Consider the following 19,418-nt stretch of genomic DNA (forward strand, 5'->3'; position numbering starts at 1 on the left):
GATAAGGGCCTAAGTGAAGCTCACAAACAGGACATGAAAGCATCAACTTGCTTTTGCTGCAGTAGTTTGTACAGAGGCAAGTTTACTATGTGGAAGCCCAGGGGCCAGAAGAACAAATTGGGGCCCCTAACCACAAATGCCATTGTCATCTTATCAAGGAAAAGATAGGTGGGCAGCAGCAGAAGCTCCCCTCCCCATTGACTGAAGGTCCAGGGCAATGTCCCAGCCAGTCAAAGCAAGGTATTCATCTGGGTTGGTATGATGTGGCATCCTGCCTCTGAGCTTGAAATAACCACCATAGATAGGCCTCCATGAATTGGTTTAATTCAGAGCTTGGAAAAGTTACTCTTTGGGACTAAAACTTCCTGAAAATATTAAAGAGTGACTGAAAGAAGGAAGCTGGTAGCGTGAGCTTTCATAGACTTGAGCCAACTACCTCTGAGATGAGAGGAAAGTCCAGAAACCTGTATAGACCTGTATAGGTCTGTCCTACTAGCTTCTTTCTTTCTTTCAGTCAGTCTCAAAGGTGAAGTCGAAGGCTTTCATGGCCATCATCCATAGTTTTTTATGGGTTTTTCAGGTTATGTGGCCATGTTCTAGAAGAGTTTATTCCTGATGTTTCACCAGCATCTGTGGCTGGTATCTTCAGAGAATGCTGGCATGGAAGAGAGTTGAGTATATATGAAGATACCAGCCACAGATGCTGGCAAAATGTCAGGAATAAACTCTCCTAGAACATGGCTACATTGCCCAAAAAACCCACAGAAAACTAAGTCTCAAAGGTACTACAAGATTCCTTTGCATACTGATTTTCCAGATTAATATGTCTATGTCTTTCAATACATTCATGAATAATTTATGAGTTGATCTGCAGAGCAGCTTGTTACTTTTCCTGTTTTTACACAGCGGATCTATTAAGCAGGGCAGAAAAGAGTACACTCAGTTACTGCACATGGTGCTCATTGTATTGCCTAGAGTGTCACAGAGAAGTAGCAATGAAAAATGAGCAAACTACCTGTCAGGTGGCAACCAGAATCTCGTCATCATAAATCATTGCCCAATTGATAAATTCTGCTCATCCTTGCAAGACTTGAAGTGAAGCATTATATTGTGCCTTCCAGTAATTTCCAGCTTTAAGACCTCTATGACATCCTGTGCAAAATATATGTCTATTGATAGGCTAGATGGCAGTTTGATACAGTGGTGGCTAGTGACTCCTATTTTAGTAGAGTGCTGAATCAATTCCATGTTTTAGAAAGATTTCCAAGGTTGTGAACCTATTTTGGGAATGGATTCAGCAGCTTGAATAGCTAAAACCCAGAATGGACATACCTCTTATTCCCCTCTAGCATAAGAGGCACTGGCTGTCACTGCTTTGATGTAGTGGTTAGAGCACCGGGGATTAGGAATGGTTTAAAGCCCTTCTTAGCCATGAGGTTTAGTGGGTGACCTTATGTCAATCACTACCATATCCTACAATATTGCACAGGTGAAAACTAGCACAAGTGTTATCAAACAACCTGGAGTGTGGCCAACTCGCCAAGATGACAAAAGTTATTAATGACAAAAAACAGACATGGTAAGAGAGCCTGCAACAGTTTGTTTTTGCCTAAGCTTACTGGGAAGGGTAACATTCTTCCCCTCCTCTCATTAGAAGGATAGAAAAGGAAAAACAAACAAGCAACAAACAAATAGTAGTCCAATAAGCTCTCTGAATCCATGTGCCATCTTCTTCTTTATTCTCTATAGGTTACTTGCCCTATTCCAGCTCATAAGATCATGGATGAGCTGTAGGAAGAATATTTCCCCCTAAATTTAGATTCATTATTTTTTTTAAAAGAGGGGTGGTTGGAAGAGAGGGAGGAAGAGAAAGAAAGTGTTGACTGTTACATAGCACGATATTTGTAAGATAAGACAAAATTTGTAATGGAAAACGTGATTAAAATAAAATTTTAAAATAATTCCCCCCTTCCATCCACAATGTTATCATCAAATATCATACCATACTATACCATCATGATGTGGGGAAATGGTATGGTATGGTATGGTATGGTATGGTATGGTAAAATGGTAGAGAGCTTTTAAAGGGTGAGGGTACATGTGATAGAACCATGTAAAAAATAATTTCAAATACATGAATATTAAGATGTCAGCTGTCACTGCATGCTACCTTTTACTATCCATTTTCCAAACTGTGACACTTAGGCCCTTATCACATGAAGGGTTTGGCAGCTCTGATCCAAAGCCACTGCAGGTCCAACCATGCAAATTCATGTTAAAACGTGATGTATTATCTCATGTGATTGCTTTCTATGGGGGGGTCATTCCGAGGTGGGTCCACAGTCAATCCAAAGTGACTCTTGATTTTGGTGAATTCGGTAACAAGCGAATTCACAAAAATTGTTTCCAAGCTCACTTCGATTTCACTCCAAATTGGTCTGGTGTGGAATGCAACTTTGCTTCTGTCCTGGTACACCCCTCCCCCCAAATCTCCAAGGTCCCACATTTCCCATGATGCTGTGCTGCAATTTTGCCCCATTTGCTTCCGGTGCTCCTTCAAAAACGGAGGCTGCATAATATTTCAATAATAATAATAATAGTTCCTTAATAATAATAATAATTTAATAATAATAATAATAATAATAATAATAATAATAATAATAATAATAAGTTATTAGTTTGCTGAGGCACCAGAGCTCTCTGGCAGAGAAGGCTCAATGTTTCACGACACTACAGTTACCAGAATTCCATAGCACTGAGCTGGGGCAGTTAAAGTAAAGTCAAACCAGATTATTCACCCAGTGTGGATGCAACCTAAGAGAAGGCAACTGTTAGAAAGGGAAGGAGAGTGGATTGGATTCAGGGAGGTGGTATTTTAGGGAGCAGGGAGAATAAGGGAAACCGGATCATTTCTGCAATTCTCCCAAATGGGTCTCCTTCAGATCCAAAGGATTTACTTCCAAGTAAACCTGCAGCTTCTACACTGATTATTTTGCAGTGAAATAAATTTATTATTATTATTATTATTATTATTATTAAGAAATTATTATTATTATTATTATTATTATTATTATTATTATTAAAATTTCTTTCACGGCAAAATAATAACAGTAACAATAATAATAATTTTGCCGGTGACACATTAGGATGAAGCAGAAGGCATGTAGGGATAGGTGACATTCCCTATCATTCACGTGAGTCTAGCATTCATGTGAAACTGGAACCAGGAAGTGGCCCCCTTCTTCACCTTGGAAGTGCAAAGGTTCACGATGCGTTCAGACTCCCACTGAGCATGCGCAAGGTTGCCAATTCAAATAGTTGAATCTGCATGGTATGTACCAGTATGATAATTGTGCACTCACTCCGTTTTGCCTCAGGAAACACTACAATTTTGTTCTTCATGTGTGATAATTCACCATGTGAATTGCCTTGGATTGCCTTCCCCTTCACTTCGAATTGGCTCTGGGTTGGAGTTCCAGTCTCAGATATGATAAGGGCCTTAGTCATGCCATAGAGCAGGGGTGGGTAATTGCATTAGAGCCACCTGTCAATTTCTACCATTCCCTCGTAATGGCCACACACCTCCACGGCAAGCTCAAATACCTTTCTTTTTATTTTGTAGTCTCTCTCAAAATGGCCCAACATTTTGAAAGGAACTGCAGGGAAAAACAGGTGTGGGGAGTATTTAAAAAAGAAATTGAGGGCTCCGGGTTTTGAGGGCATCAGGGGCCATGAATGTGGCATGCAGTCCATGAGCCTCAGTTTGTCCAGCTTTGCCACAGTACTATTTATTTCTGTTTAGGGAAGCTCCACACCATGGTGACTCTGTTGATATTGTAAACCTTTGACATTTCAGCCAAATGTCAGAAGCGGAAATGTATGATTCTGCCCCCCCGCCCCAATCTATGGGTTGCTTTGCAGTTCAGACAAAAGAGCCAGTTATCATTTGAAAAGAACTTCAGGGAATTTATGTCACTGGCAAAAAAAGTGTGTTGCCATAGATCCTTCCTGGACATTTTTCCTAAATCCAACTGTTAGTTCCAATTAGATAGGTCCAATGAATCATGCATTTTAAACAGGGGCAATATTACCAAGTTCTCATTCATTCAAAGGATCTGTTGGATTTAGGCTACAGTCTCTTTTCTCCAGCTGTTAGATTAATATGGAAAATTGCCAGACCATTCCCCCTACCCCAGGTAGCTGTGTCTCATTTTACAGGAGAAAAGAGTTGTCAGTGAGAAATGGGGAAACTCTCCTGCTTCAGGCTTTGTGGTTGGCAGTGAGGAGGAGGAAGATGAAGAAGCTGATCATTTGTTTACATTCAGAATGGGGAAGAGGGTACAGCTGGCAGTTACAATGGACAATAAATCCAAGGTAAGTGTGTGTGTGTGTATGTGAGAACACAGTTGACTCTCCAGAAATGGTACTGCAAGGAAAGAAAGGGAAATGTGTTGAAATTAAAAAAAAATATGGGCTCCCCCATTATCCCCATCCTCAGAACTGCAATCTATATTGAGAATATATCTCAATAAAGTGTTTTCACTTCCTTCCCATTCTTGGGCACCATGAAAGAAAGAAGGCAAATTAAATTATTGACGCCCACCTGCCCACCCATCAGTTCAGTCTTGAAATGGCTTTCCCCAGCACCTATGGTCAGGGATTTAATCCTTCCCATCACTCATACCCATATCTTACACATTCACAAATCCATATACTTACATAGAATTGGAAAGTTACTTTTTGAGACGACAGCTCTTAGCTCTTAGTCAGTATGTCAGACGGCTATACAGGCACTGAATTTTTGGAAGCTGTGCTAAAAAAAATGTAGGTTTTCCAAGTTCTGCATCTATGCAACTCCCTGGCCACACTCATCCACCCATTGTCCATATGTACAAACATCCACACATCTCTCCCTTCATATAGTAATTTAATTCTCTCTTTCATAGCAAAGAGGAACAGGTTATCAGTAGTTCCATTGGTGCAATTGCTCCAGGCCTCCATGCAGCATATACATATTGTATATAACTTGCTTCCTCCTGTCCAGCCCTCATATCCTGAATTTCCTGGTGCTTCTGTTGTTACCAATATTTTAGTGTTAATTGAATAATGTAGTAAAGTAAATTGAGTAAAAATGCATGGGATCAGTATATTGGTGTCATTGATGTTGCAGGACTGAAAATAAGCTCACTCATGAAGAGTTTTTTGTTGCTCTCCATTGTACATTGCATTTTATTTGTTGTGTATTAATCATCAACTTAATTTCTATACCATAACAACATTTCACATATGAAAACTGAGAAACCTGTGACTGAGCAATGTACTATGGAAAAAGCTCAGAATATGCATGTGCATGCTCAAAATATTGAATGTTCTGTGTCCTGGAAAGCTTTAGTGTGTGTGTGTGTATGTATGTATGTATATACATATACATATACATATACATATACATATATATATATATATATGCATGGAAGCAAGTCTCTTATTTCATGTTTCTTTCCTCTTAGAGGTAGAAGTGTGTGTGTATGTGTCTTCAGGTTTACTATTGACATATGATGACCCCATGAATTTCATAGTTTTTTCTTAGGCGAGGAATGGTCAGAGGAAGTTTTGCCAGTTTCTTCCTCTGATATGTAGCCTACAGTACTTGGCATTAGTTGGTGGTCTCCTATCCAAGTACTAACCAGGGCCGACTCTGCTTAGCTTCCAAGATCAAACAGCATCTAGTATTTTTAGGATACTTAGGTCCAAAACACAGTGCAGAAATAATCCAGTTTGAAGCCATTTTAACTGCCATGGTTCAGTGCTAGGGAATCTTGAGGAATTGTAATTTATTGTAGCACCAGAGCTCTCTGACAGATAAGGCTAAATGTCTCACAGAAGTTTAGTTCCCACAATTCCCTAGCATTGAGCCGGGGCAGTTAAAGCAGTCTCAAATGGGATTATTTTTGCAGTGTGTTTATGGCCTAAATCCCTAAGAACAGAACAGTACTGCAAAACTATTAACTACTTTGGGACAAATCTAAATCCATTGCCACCTAGTGGCTACTGTTTATGATGACATGATCCAGACAGTCTGGACACTCATTTTTGACAGAGCATAAAATGCTTCCATTCCGTTTTGTTCCTTGCCTCCTCTAAATCCCCACCTCTGTTTTTTTGACTCTCTTTTTCATAGCCACAGAAGAAGGTTGGGATTTAAAAAACATCACACACATATCAGGGAGCACTTTTGGATCTGATTTGAACTTTACTTAGCATCATGCCCTGTACATTGACTCACTAAGAAACAATAGCTATATATAGAAAATATGCACTGTTGGCAATAAAGATGGAGAAAGGCAGAGAGCCATATTTTCCATTACATTTATTTGAGAAACTCCTATAGCAAAGAGTCTTCCATTCCAACTTTGTTTGGAGTAAAGCCTTCTTGTGGGTACCCTGCTTTGGGAGAGTATGCAAGAGTTATCTTTGATTTCCTATTACCTTCAAGTAATGGTCCCTTCCCTTCCCTTTTGAGAAGTTTTCCAGAACTAGTTCTTTAGAATACCTACTTTCTTCTGCTGCCTTTCTTACTTTTGTTATTTAATATTTTGACATGTCAAGGCTAGCCTATTTTCCTTCCCCCTTTCTCTCTCATATTAAATTTCTTTTGAATGCACCTTTCCTATTGAAAGGCCAGATGACAACAACAGTGATGATGAACAGAGCTTGGAAAAGTTGTTCTTTTTAATACAACTCCAAGAACCGCACAATCAGCAGGGCCAATGGCTATTGGGAGTCCAAAGAAATAACTTTTCCAAGGTCTGATATGTTATACAATGTATTATTAATGTGAACCATATTATTGTGTCAAATTGTTTTATTTGGCCTAATTTAGCCATAGACTAAGAGGGCAGAACCTGTGGCCTTCTAGATGCTTTTGACCTCTAACCCCTGTCAGCCTTGACTACTGACTTGCTCATTGAGGGTCTGAAAACATCTAGAGGGACACAGGTTTCCCATCCATGGCTTAGCCTTAAACCTCTGTGCTCTTTCCTCTGCATAAACTCCATTGATCTCAGAAAGGATTACCAGGTCAGGAGCATCTCAGACTGAAATTTCACAAGCCAAATTTGAGACTTGGTGATGTCATTAAGCATATACCTTAAGCATCAGTTGCTGAGTATGCAAGTCAAATAAAAAACAACCACAACAAAGCACAAATTTTAACAAATGAGCTAAAAGAGGGAAGGAAAAACATTTCTGAAGTGTCTATAGAAGTCCCCCCCCCCCAATGCATACTGCACCAGTGAGAGCCAACAGCTTGCAGGGAAAAAAATTTTTTTCCCTTCAGAGCAGTGCTGTTGTCTTAAGATTTCTTTTCTCCTCTTACAGCCCAGAGAAGAGGGGCCAGGCATTGAGATCTAGGAAATCATAGGAGGGACCTACTTCCAAGTGAACACACATAGATTTATGTTGTTTGAGTGCTTTGCCCCATAAACCTCATATGCAAGCAGGTTTTGAATTTGGTTCTTCAGCATCTCAAACCATCAGGATTCACTTGGCCACCCAGTAAGTTTCATGTCCGGACAGGTACTAAATTTGGTTCCCCAGTCTCTCAACTCAACACAGTCTATAAGGCCACCCAATGTCTTATTTGGTATTCACTCACCACTTCTTTCAGAGTAATTGACCTCTTATTGAAATCCATATTATTATTACTGCTGAGCAAGTGAGCCCTTGGCTGGTAATCTCTGTGAGAATGTTCCTCCTACACAATGCATAGCTTTTTAGCCAATTAGGGATCATTGTCATGAATATTAAACTCTAGCAGTCACAAAGACGAAGCAGCATGCACTCAGACTAATGTGACCCTTCAGTCTTTTAATGCCAGATTGGATTGCACATTCATTTCAACCACTTCAGAAAGCTCTCTCCAGGCATCTTTGGGGACAGCTTGGTGAGGACATCTGCTCAGCTCATAGTGGCAATCAAAACAACGCATCACATGAAGTTGTGCTGGCATATGTGCAGAGAATTATATGAACTGATTAGAATAACTGCAGTGGCAGTTAACTTGGCATGTTTAAATTTATTTATTGAATAATCAAAGATGACCTGTCAAAGAGAGGACAGAACCCAAAAATGGATACTTAGAAATAAAACTGAGAAAAGTTACTTTTTTTTTACAACTCCCAGAACTTCCTAGAAAGTTAGGGGATTCTGGCAGTCATTCTCCAAAAAAGTAACTTTGCAAAGCTTTGCCAAGAAACCACAACATTGTGAAAGGTTGCAATAGAATTATTTGGATACTTTCTGTAAAAGCTACTTACAGATGCGAATCACTTTTTAGGATGATGTCAAAAGCAATTGGTTCTTTTATGTTTGGTTAGAATATTCTACATTTCTTATGCTTATTTTTATTATTTTAATATGCTTAAATTGATATTACTTTGCTGCTGCCCTGAGATCTCATGATATAAGGCAGGGTATAATTTTTTTTACTAATAAATAAATAAATAAATAAATTGAATTTTGGATTTATAAAACTGCACCCTGAACCTAGCAGATGCTTAGGCAATGTACAATACAAACACAAAAACTTTACATAAACAGAGAAATAAAGGAACAAAACTATACAAAAATCTATATGAATAGCGATTGAAATGAAAACTTAGCAAAAGAAACAATAAAAACCTGATGGAATAGGACAGACTTTACTGCCTATCTAAAGCAGAACAAGGAGGTTCTTCCTTGGGAGGAAGCAGAGATTGGGAAATTACTTTTTTAAAAGAATAAATCACAATTCTAGTTCCAAGCTTCCCATTTAATTTATCATTGCATACCTTCTAACTAACCAATTAACCCTCTGTACTCTTATTTTCCCAACTGCTTTTAAAGTATCCTAGGCCCTTTCCAGAAGGGCACCCGACTACGTACTCCATACATACTAGGGTTGCCCGGGGGTGTCTCTTTCAGACGCCCCCAACCCTAGTACATACACAGTACGTACAAAATGGCGGCGCCCATTCTACATGGGCGCCGCCATTAGGACGTCATGACCACACCACCTCCAAACAGGGCAGCACAGGCGTGACATCCTGGCGCTGCGGAAGGGTGCCTGTGGTGCCCTTTCCACAGCGCAGGAAGAAGCTCATTTGTTTGTGGATTTCAATGGCTACCCTGTGCATCCTGACATGGTAGTGGTTAGCATGGTCCAGAATTTCAGTGTTTTCAAACAGTATTTTATGCCCAGGATGGTTTGTGGCATAAAATACTGTTTGAAAACACTGAAATTCTGAACCATGCCAACCACTACCATGTCAGGATGCACAGCGAAGCCACTGAAATCCACAAGCACCTGGACAATTTCAACAGGAAAGAGGAATCCCTTAAAGTAAACAAGGGCCTGTTACAGACTGCCAAAATAAAGCTGCTTCGGGTCTCTTTGAAGGTATGCTGTTTAAATGATGCATGCATCCGAAGAATCCAGAAGCTGCACCAAAGCTGCCCTCCAGTGCTTAGGAATGGAGTGTGGCTTTGGTGCGACCTCCGGACTCTTAGGACCCATGCATCATTTAAATAGCATACCTCCAAAGAGACCCGAAGCAGCTTTATTTTGGCAGTCTGTAACAGGCCAAGGTTTGCCTACCAGTCCTGAAAGACAGCAAGATAAAGACAAATGCAAATGAGAAATCTCCCAGGGTCCGGGGTTTCCCAGCAGACAATGAGCACTAATCAAGCAGACATTAGTCCTCTTGTGCAGACCCTCCCACCCTGAGGACTGCCATTAGCAACCAACAATACACATGCAAATCACTCCTGCCTTTCCAGATCACACAATATATATAGCCAAGGACTAGCCTGAAAAACCCACACAAAACTATGGGTGCCGGCCATGAAAGCCTTTGACTTCACAATCTAGAGTGAGTTCCATTGAATAGGACCCCTTTTTACAATTGTAGCACTATAATTCCACTGCAAACACATTTTTTTCATACAACCAGAAAGAAGGCTATACATATGGACATCACCAGATGGTCAACACAAAAATCAAATAGATTATATAATTGGATTTTATAACTGGAAGTAAAAGATGGTGGAACTCTATACTGGTGGCCAAGACTAGACCAGGAGGTGACTGTGGCACAGATCATGAATTACTCATATCAAAAATATGACTAAGACTCAAGAAGAAAACAAAACAAGTGATTATACCAAAATACAGTAGAGTCTCAATTATCTGACTCTCGATAATTCAACATTCCGGATTATCCGACGTCGGATAGGTCAGTGGGCGTGGCTTGGAGCTCCAGCCGGAAAGGGCTCCAAGCAAAAAATTTTTGCTATTTGTATTTTTATAATGATTGGAAGGCTTTTCATGGTGATTGGAAGGCTTTTCATAGTGATTCAAGACTTTTCATAGTGATTGCTAGGCTTTTCCTATGACCCTCCGGATTATCCAACATTTTCGGCTATCCGACCTATGGGATCGCCAGTTTACGTCGGATAATCAAGACTCTACTGTATGAGCTAAATAATATGTCAGCAGAATGTACTGACAACATAAGAAACAGATTCGCACTACTGATGGGGGGACTTGTTTGTGAAAGGTCTAAGAGTCATATATGTAGTTTGTAAACCACAATCAGACCCTTGGGAGAGCTAGTGCAGCCCTTGGGAATCAGGGTGATCCTGCCCAGACCATGTTGTTGTTGTGGTGGTGGTGGTGGTGGGCCCTGTATCCCATCAGTCAAGGCAATACTGTTGGAAGATGTGGTAGAGAGGATTCTCTGCTGTGGCACCCCAGCTATGAAACACTTCCCCCTTTTGTTGTTGTTCAGTGTGTCTTCAAGTCATTTACGACTTATGGCAACCCTAAGGCAACCCTATCATGGAGTTTTCTTGGCAAGATTTGTTCAGAAGACGTTTCCATCGCTTTTAACCAACTAGTTCAAACTAGGTTGTTTACCAAACCCATAGGGGCTTAATTAGTTCTACACAAATTTGTATGTGTGTATGCTTTTAAATAATTTTAAACTATTGTAACCAGTTTTGATAAGTCTTTTTATTTGTTGTTGTTAAATATGTCTTTAACCCTTTAAAATAATTTGCTTGTTTGCATTGTTCTAAGTTGGTCAAGTTGTTTCTTTTGTACACTGCCCTGAGCTCTTTAGCTAGAGAGTGATATATATATATATATATATATATATATATATATATATATATATAAAATAAATTACTAAAATAACAAATAATTATCACCTTCAATGCATGCTCCCTTTAAATATGGATAAGGCCTTAGAAAAGTTATTATATTCAATAAAGACTCCCATACTATTTCATGGTGGATGAAGTGGTCTGGAAATGAGCCCCCCAAAAGTTAGGTTTCTAAGCTGTGACATGGATATAAAGAAGAAAACTGAACATATCTTTGGGTCTTCCTCAGCATAAGTAACTATGCTGTCAGGTATGTTCTCAGAGCACATGTGTGAACTGATACATGTTCAAAATATAAACACCTGTAGTATGTCTTAGATTGGACTCAGTAACACACATTCCCTCACAGAGCTGTCTAACACCCAATATACACAATTGCTCTAGGGCAGGGGTAGGCAATCTTTCTGAGCTGGGGGCCGGGTTGCTGTCCCTCAGACAACTGGGGGGCCGAAGTCAAAAAATAAATAATTAAATAATTTTTTAAAAAAATTAAATATATAAATAAACCAGGACAAATGTAGGACAAAATTTTCAAATGGAAGACACTTTTTTTAAAAAAATGGAGGACACGTGAAAAAATTTGCTGATTTTTAAAAAAATGTTAATATAAATGCATGCTTCTGAGGCTTCTATAGACAATTGCCCCCCAAAGGCCCCGGCGGCAATCGGCGGCAGGACCAGGCTGGGGCCGGTCCCAAGGCCTCGCAAGGCCGCATCCGGCCCGCGGGCCGCAAGTTGCCTACCCCTGCTCTAGGGGCTAGCAAACATTATGGAAGAGCTTCATAAATAGTAAAAATGCATAACACAAATAACTAGTTACTAGAGTACAGGCAGGATACCCTAAAGGAACTAGATCCTATCTGATCTTGTAAGCTAAGCAGGGTCAGTCCTGATTAGTATTTGGATGGTAGACCACCAAAGAATACCAGATGGTGTAGGCCAGGGGTAGGCAACCTGCGGCCCGCGGGCCGGATGCGGCCTTGCGAGGCCTTGGGACCGGCCCCAGCCTGGTCCTGCCGCCGATTGCCGCCGGGGCCTTTGGGGGGCAATTGTCTATAGAAGCCTCAGAAGCATGCATTTATATTAACATTTTTTTAAAAATCAGCAAATTTTTTCACGTGTCCTCCATTTTTTTTAAAAAAAGTGTCTTCCATTTGAAAATTTTGTCCTACATTTGTCCTGGTTTATTTATATATTTAATTTTTTAAAAAAATTATTTAATTATTTATTTTTTGACTTCAGCCCCCCAGTTGTCTGAGGGACAGCAACCCGGCCCCCGGCTCAAAAAGATTGCCTACCCCTGATGTAGGCTATATTTCAGAAGAAAGAACTGGCAAAACCACCCCTGAGTATTACTTGCCTAAGAAAACCCTGTGAAATTCATGAGGTCTCCAAAAGTTAAGAGGTGACTTGAAGGCACATACACAGAACACTAGTTGCTTCCAGGAGAAATATTAACTTAATAAAAATAGCTTGGCAAGGGTCATAATAAAGATAGCTTGGCAAGGCTTCCATCTCCAACACTGAGGCAAACATTGATGAGCTGAATGCTTTGTGGTAGCAGAAATTATGAAATTGATGTTTCTGATTTTTGTATTGTGTAGAAGATACTAGCTGTGGCTTTGACAACTCAGCTTGATGTACACTTTGTTTCAAACTGCCAAACTATTCTAGCCCAGGATAATCTGTGCTGAAATACACATTCTATTTAAAATCAAATTTTAAATAAGATTGCCTCAGAATCCAAGATGTCCTTTGAGATGCCATAGAGTACTAGATTGAGGCACAGGTTTGAGGGGTATGCCATCAGAGGTTCAGGAGTTGCTAAGAGAAGGAAGGAAGGAAGAGATAAGGGCAGTATAGAATTTTCCTTGAGCCAGACATATAAGAAAGAGGCAATAAGTGGGAAAGCTGCACTTGTTTAGGGAAAATTCTCCCTGAAAATTTTTAAAGCACAGAGGCATATAAGCTTGTGTAAAATGATTACTCAGAGAGAGCAACCTAAATTATATCTCTCTTTCTTTCATCTTCCTTTAAGTTTCTTTGATCTCACACATTTTGTTTCCTTCTTCCCTGTTGAGGTCACTTCCCCTTCTTTGAGATGTTTGTCTCTTTTCTCCCCTTTCTTTGTGAAGTGATCACCATGGAGTTCTAATGCCAATAATGGTTGCTAGCTGCTTTCATCACATGAAAGCCAGTGTTTAGGGGGTCTTATAAACCAGCATAGGTCACCTTATTTTATCTGTCTTCTTTTTGATCCCAAGATGGAGAGAACAATGAATATTAAGAGTTTTTTAACCTTACAAGAGCATCCTGAGTAATTACTCCTGTTACTACTGTAACCTCATATTCCACTAGACACACTGCACTCTTCTTAAGGTGTTTGTGAGAGTGAGTGTGTGATCAAGTCAATTTCATAGGGTTTTATTAGGAAAGGAATACTCACAGATGGTTTGCCACTGCTGTCCTCTGAAAAATAGCCTACAACACCTAGTATTCCCTGTCAGTCCCTCATATGGAAGCCAGATATTCCTACAAAACTATAAAAGGGGAGCACTGAACTTTTGGTTGAAGCAGTGTAAAAAAGAAAAGGCAGACTAAAAAAGATCCTGTGAGTGACAGCCAGGACTTTAAGAAAGAGAACAAACTAATGAGATGCTCTGGCTAAAATCCCAGATACTGGGAGGTCTAATTGAGAGTGCTAGGCTACAGCGATTTCTGCTAAATAGGAGCTGGGCAAACCTAGCTAGTGATCTCAGCAAGAGGCCTCCAAAGGCAGAAGGTATGGACATTCTTCTCAGGATGTCAAGCCCTCTATCCAAGAAGAAGAAGAAACTAGAAGAACCTTTCCAAATTGTCTTTTTGTCAAAGATGTAAGTTCCAAACAAATCCCTTCTCAACATATGTTATCTCTGAAGCTTTGCGTCTTTATTTGTGGTCTGTGTTGATGGGGGAAACCCTTCAGTTCAGGAACATCCTCTAAAGCCAAAGTACCCTTAAACAAAGGATGCCCATTTGCATTTCCTAGTAGATATTACCTGGTTATTGACTTACCAGAAGGTCTCAAACACCCATTTCAAACTATTTGACCCAAAATTGGAGAAATTATTATTCACAAAGAAAGAGAAGTGCTGAGCTGACCTTGCCCCTGTCACTGTGAGTTCTTGTCTTTAATGAACTGTTTGCAATTGCAGCAATTTTTCTTGGGGGTGTTAATTTTTAATGTCTAATTTATTGTTGTAGGCATCCTGGGAATATTACTACTTAGTAGCTACTATTAATTGGCAGTTATATTTCTATAATTTCCCCTAGAGGCTGACTTATGGAGTTATGCTTCCACTTGAACTGCCATAGCTGCATATGGAATCCAGGGATTTGTAGTTTGGAGAGAAGCTAGGGCCCTCTGGCATTAGGGTTGCCATAATTCTCCACTATAAACCAGGACAAAATGTAGGACATAATTTAGACCAAAATGCAGGACAATTGTAGGATAAAATTTAGCCAAAAATGTAGGACATTTAAGGTCCTCATTTTTCTTAAATGTCCTGCATTTTGGTTTAAATTATGTCCTACATTTTGTCCTGGTTTATAGTAGAGAATTATGGCAACCCTATCTGGCATTGAATCTTAAATACCTCTCTCTAAACTGCAAATCCAGGACTTCATAGGATGTGACCATGGCAGTCAAAATGGAATCACAGTGCTATAACTGTGTAATGTAAATGATCCTAGGACCAGAGGAAGAGTTCCTTTCAGCTGCTGATTCAGCTCTTCATGTCCTAAACCAGACAAGATTTTCAGTTTCACCAGCAATTTCTGTGTAGCAAACACATACACATACGTGTGCACACACATGTCTTGACAGGGCTTCTTGTGCAAATACAGACAGGTGTCATTTATCTTTGCTAGGGAAAGCGGGTTGTCAGTGAAAAGCGGGGACCAGAGTGTCTTGTGAGCACAGGGGAGGCCCCAGACATCAGTGAGGAAGAAATGGATCAGTTGGTTGCTTTTCGAAGGGGAAGAAGAATGCAGATTGCAATTACGATGGACAAGGGCAGAGTGAGTATTCTCATAATCTGCATTTGCGGGACTTTTATACTCCCCACCTTCACAATTAGTGTTTTCCTGTTGCTTGTTTGTTTGTTACATTTGTATTCTGCCTACCCACTGTTAAGCTTGAAGTGCTCCGTTGTATTCTCACAATAAACTTCTGAGGTAGAATTGGGATGATACCACTAGCTTTTACACAGTCTTCCCCAGCTGGGTTGTAACAGGCTGTGCTGATTTATTTATTTATTTATTTATCTTAGTGTTTTTTTAAACCTAATATAAGTTCTTGAAGCTGTAACAGATGTGTAGTAGATGACAGGATATTATGAAAATAGATGCATGCTAGCTCCAGGCCTATAGCCAACCTAATTATAAATAAATATAAGTTTGAAAGCTTGAGAGAAAATGAAAGTAAATGGCTGGCTTGTAACAAACTGACTGTATAGGTTTACTGGCCTAGCGCCAGCCTAATGCCAGGCAAAGTGCCTGCTCAATTGTAATAAAAATGAGAGGATGTCCAATAGAATTGACAAAGAATAACTTTCCTCATGGGTGCACTGGCTGATGTAATCAGGACGGCAGCCAGCCAAAGAATCAAACTACAGCAGGGGTGTCACTAGGGGAATGCAAGGAGTGTGGATTACACTGGCTGACACCTCAAAGAGGGGCCAACACCCAATGGGCGGATGCTCACAATTCATCCCAAGACCCTCCTGACCCTTTGCTAGCCAGAGTGCCTACGCTGCTGGCATGCTGTGGCCTCTGGTGTGGATGGGGTGGTGTCACTGCCTGGAAGCTCCTTCGGGGAAGGGCAGGGCTGCTGGCCGGGCCAGAAAAGAGAGTTGGTGTTGGTGTTGGCAGTGGTGACAGTCACAGACTTCTCCCCTTTCCCACAAGGAAAGAAGTCCATGACTGCCCCTGCCTCCATCACGTCCCTTTCCCAGCCTGGCCAGCAGTCTTGCCGATCAGGAAGCTGTTGCTAGGGGGCAGACCCGCCTCACCTCCACCAGCGACTACAGTGGACTACCTTGCTCTCCATTCCTATCCACTGCCCTGCCTTGCACTCCCTGCCCTGGGCAGAAAGCACAGGGGAGGGGAGGGGAGGGGAGGGGAGGGGAGGGGAGGGAAGCAGGTGTGACAGACATCTGGAAAAGCTGCTGCTGCTGTCAGCCTCACTGATCAAAAAGTATATAATTGGACACTTGTGCAAATTCAGTCTAAATTGGGAACCCCCTTCCCTAATACATTTTGTACAAGGGCCAACAGGAGACTGTTGTTGCCATCATAGGGGTCATTCCACTACCTTTTAATCTGGATCGTGATCCGGGTTAAACGGGCATGGTTCCTTCTGAATCAAATTTCAGAAATCGATTCAGAAAGGGGGCCCATGCTTTTTGCCCATTTTTGTCCATTTAACCCACATCACAAAGACGCTGGTAAAATGGGGTGTTTTTTGGGTTGAATCAATTTATTTAGAAATAAATCGATTCAGCCCAAGTGAGAACCAGACAGATTTAAATCGGATTCGAATCTGCCCTGGTTTCTAAGGGCAGCCCAGCCCAGAGGGGGAGCTGACATGGCCTGGCCTCTCCTGACCCTGACATCCCCGGCCCAGCTTCCTTACCGGCTTCTTTGGCTGCTGACTGCCTTTCCTGTGTGTTTTTTAAAATTTCCTGTGGCTGGGGAAGCTGGAAGGAGGTCACAGAGAAGCCGGAAGCCCTGGCCATGGGAAATTTTTAAAAAGGATGCAGGGAAGCTGGTCAGAGGTCAAAGAAGCCAGTAAAGAGGCTGGGCTGGGGATGTCAGGGCCAGGAGAGGCCAGCGACAGGCTGGGCCATCAAGCTGCCACCCGCCACTTGCCGATTCCTGAACCAGTTCCTGAAACTGGTGCAAACATAGTGGGAACCCCGTTTTTGCGGAACCGGTTTCAGGAATCAGAGTTTCAGGTAAGTGGGAATGAGGCCATAGTTTCTTGGAGAAGTTATTATTTTGTACCACCACTTCCATACTAGACTCCACCAGCCAACTTGGTTACTGTGGGATTCTTGGAGTTGTAGTGCAAAACAGTAACATTTTCAAGCTCTGCCTGTGATTTTAACAGCATAGAAATTTATCATGTAAAACTTTTACTAGCATCAGTGGTGTCCCCACACCTGGTGGCACCTGGTGTGGGGGTGGGCCTCCAGAGATGGCACACACAGCCACCCCTGGTGCTGTCTCATCCTTTTTCTCATGAGAAAAAGGATGAGACAGCACAGGGAGGGAGGGCCAATCCAGGTATCAGTCCTCTTGTGGGGTGTCCACCCGGTGTGGGCTGCACACCTGCACCTCCTAGTGATGCCACTGCCTAGCATGAAGGGGTGTGATGCCAAAAACATCACCTGATACATTTTGTTAATGGCACTGCACTGGGTCCAGTAGAGAAAAAAGAAAAGAAAAGAAAAGAAGGCATTTTAGAAACTGAGCAATTAAATGTGTGGGAGGGGAAGTGTTTGAAAACTGTAGTATGAGACAAGAACTCAGTTTTTCTTTGTGGCTTTTCCCAGTTCTAATCAGGAGACTATACTATCGCTTCTGAATGATACAATTCAGTCAGGGGGTGATGTTCCCATGGCAAATGTCTTTTCAGTGGCTGTGCTAGCCTGGGGGTTCTGGAAGTTGCACTAACATCCACTAATACAGTGATTTTGTGCTTCTGGGGCCAATATTTTCAGATAGATTTCAGAGCATGAACTCCATAGGGTTGCCATATTGAAAAGTGGCAATGGCTCCTGAACCTTGAATAGGTATGTAGAAGAGGGCATTTCATCAAAAGTGGCTTATCACATCACCAGATAACAAGCAACTCCATGCTGAAATCCCCTCTCCTGCACAACTATTAAAGGTACAGGAGCTGTCTCCAGTTTTCACTCTGGCAATTTGATATCATCTGCCTCAAACTGATGGTGCCCAAGTAATATTCTGCTGACAAGGATTAACACAAGAACAACAGCGCCCTGTATTTTCCTGTTCAGTCAGCTGCATGCCATAACTCAGTGGCTGAGTCTGTTCTCTCTCCTTTGAAGGAATACAAAGAAATCTTGCTGCTGATACAGTGAGTGGTAGAACATGTGAGACTTTTACAGTTCCAGTTAGACTAGGGCTGTTTTCTCTGCTAAGATGGATGACAGGCCCACAGGGAACACATGGATGGGCACATTGAAAAAGAGAGTGTTAATCTTGCTGTGAGAGGCAGCAAGTGGAGCGAGGTCATGGCTGCCTCTCACAGCCGACATTTTCTCAACAACAGTGTGCCATTGTCCTTGAATCCAGGACTGGCAAGGCCTCCCAGTGTGAAGTACATGCATATTTCAACCTGGAGTTGGAAAAGGGTTTCAGCAGGACATTTGGCAGCAAAATGTCTTTTTGTGTAGACTTCAGCATGAAGTTGATGTTTATTAGAGAAACACAGACACTGCAAATACTGAAGGGGGAGAACTAAAGGGTATTTACTACCTTGATTCTGAATGGGCTCCTGCTGAATATGTGAAAAATGATTAAGGTGAGATTCCATCCATCGTCATACTTTTTCAGCGGCTTTTAATATGTCCCAGGTTTTTTTTTACTACTGCAAAGGGACCTTGTTATTCAATGGGGTTTGGTTCTAGGGTCCCCCATGGATAACAAAATTCGTGGATGCTCAGGTCCCATTAAATATAATGGCAAAGCAAAATGGTGCTCCTTATATGAAATGGAAAATCAAGGTTTGCTATTTGGAATTTATACTTTTAAAAAAATATTTTCAAGCCATGCATGCTTGAATCCGTGGATAAAAAAAATCTGTGGATAAGGAGGGCCAACTGTACTACTCTTCCCACTTCCCACTTTTGTCCTTAGGTTATTTCCATTGTTCCAACATGAGTTCAAAGTTCAAAAGTAATTTGCACACAGTTAATTCAGCAAACAGGGGAGGACAGGAGAAGGTGGAATCTTGCCCATTCCGGAAGGTTCAGGAAAAAGCAAATTGTTGCAGCTTCTCCTAGCTTGTACAGTCAGTTCTTCGTATCTACTGATTCTGTATCCATAGATTCAACTATCCATAGCTTGAAAAAAAATTCAATTAATTCCAAAAAGCAAACCTTGATTTTGCCATTTTATATAAGGGATACCATGTTACTATTCCTTAT

General features: G+C 41.2%; 1 protein-coding gene across 8 annotated transcripts in view; it reads left to right on the plus strand.

Annotated features, from left to right (window-relative positions):
- CCDC9B (coiled-coil domain containing 9B) overlaps positions 1–19,418 on the plus strand; it is a 107,559-nt gene that overhangs the window by 19,740 nt on the left and 68,401 nt on the right. For 6 of the 8 annotated variants that reach the window (XM_089521958.1, XM_089521957.1, XM_089521956.1 and 3 more), the window contains exons 4-5: positions 4,219–4,374; positions 15,112–15,261. The exons of 1 other annotated variant lie outside the window; for it this stretch is intronic. In XM_089521958.1, the coding sequence (XP_089378084.1) occupies positions 4,219–4,374; positions 15,112–15,261 (306 nt within the window). The remainder of the gene's footprint in view (positions 1–4,218; positions 4,375–15,111; positions 15,262–19,418) is intronic. One more of the 8 variants, XM_089521959.1, reaches the window with a different exon arrangement.

Source organism: Sceloporus occidentalis, unplaced genomic scaffold, assembly GCF_023333645.1.
Source record: "Sceloporus occidentalis isolate IW3139 unplaced genomic scaffold, rSceOcc1.0.p SCAF_4, whole genome shotgun sequence".
Taxonomy (NCBI): domain Eukaryota; kingdom Metazoa; phylum Chordata; class Lepidosauria; order Squamata; family Phrynosomatidae; genus Sceloporus; species Sceloporus occidentalis.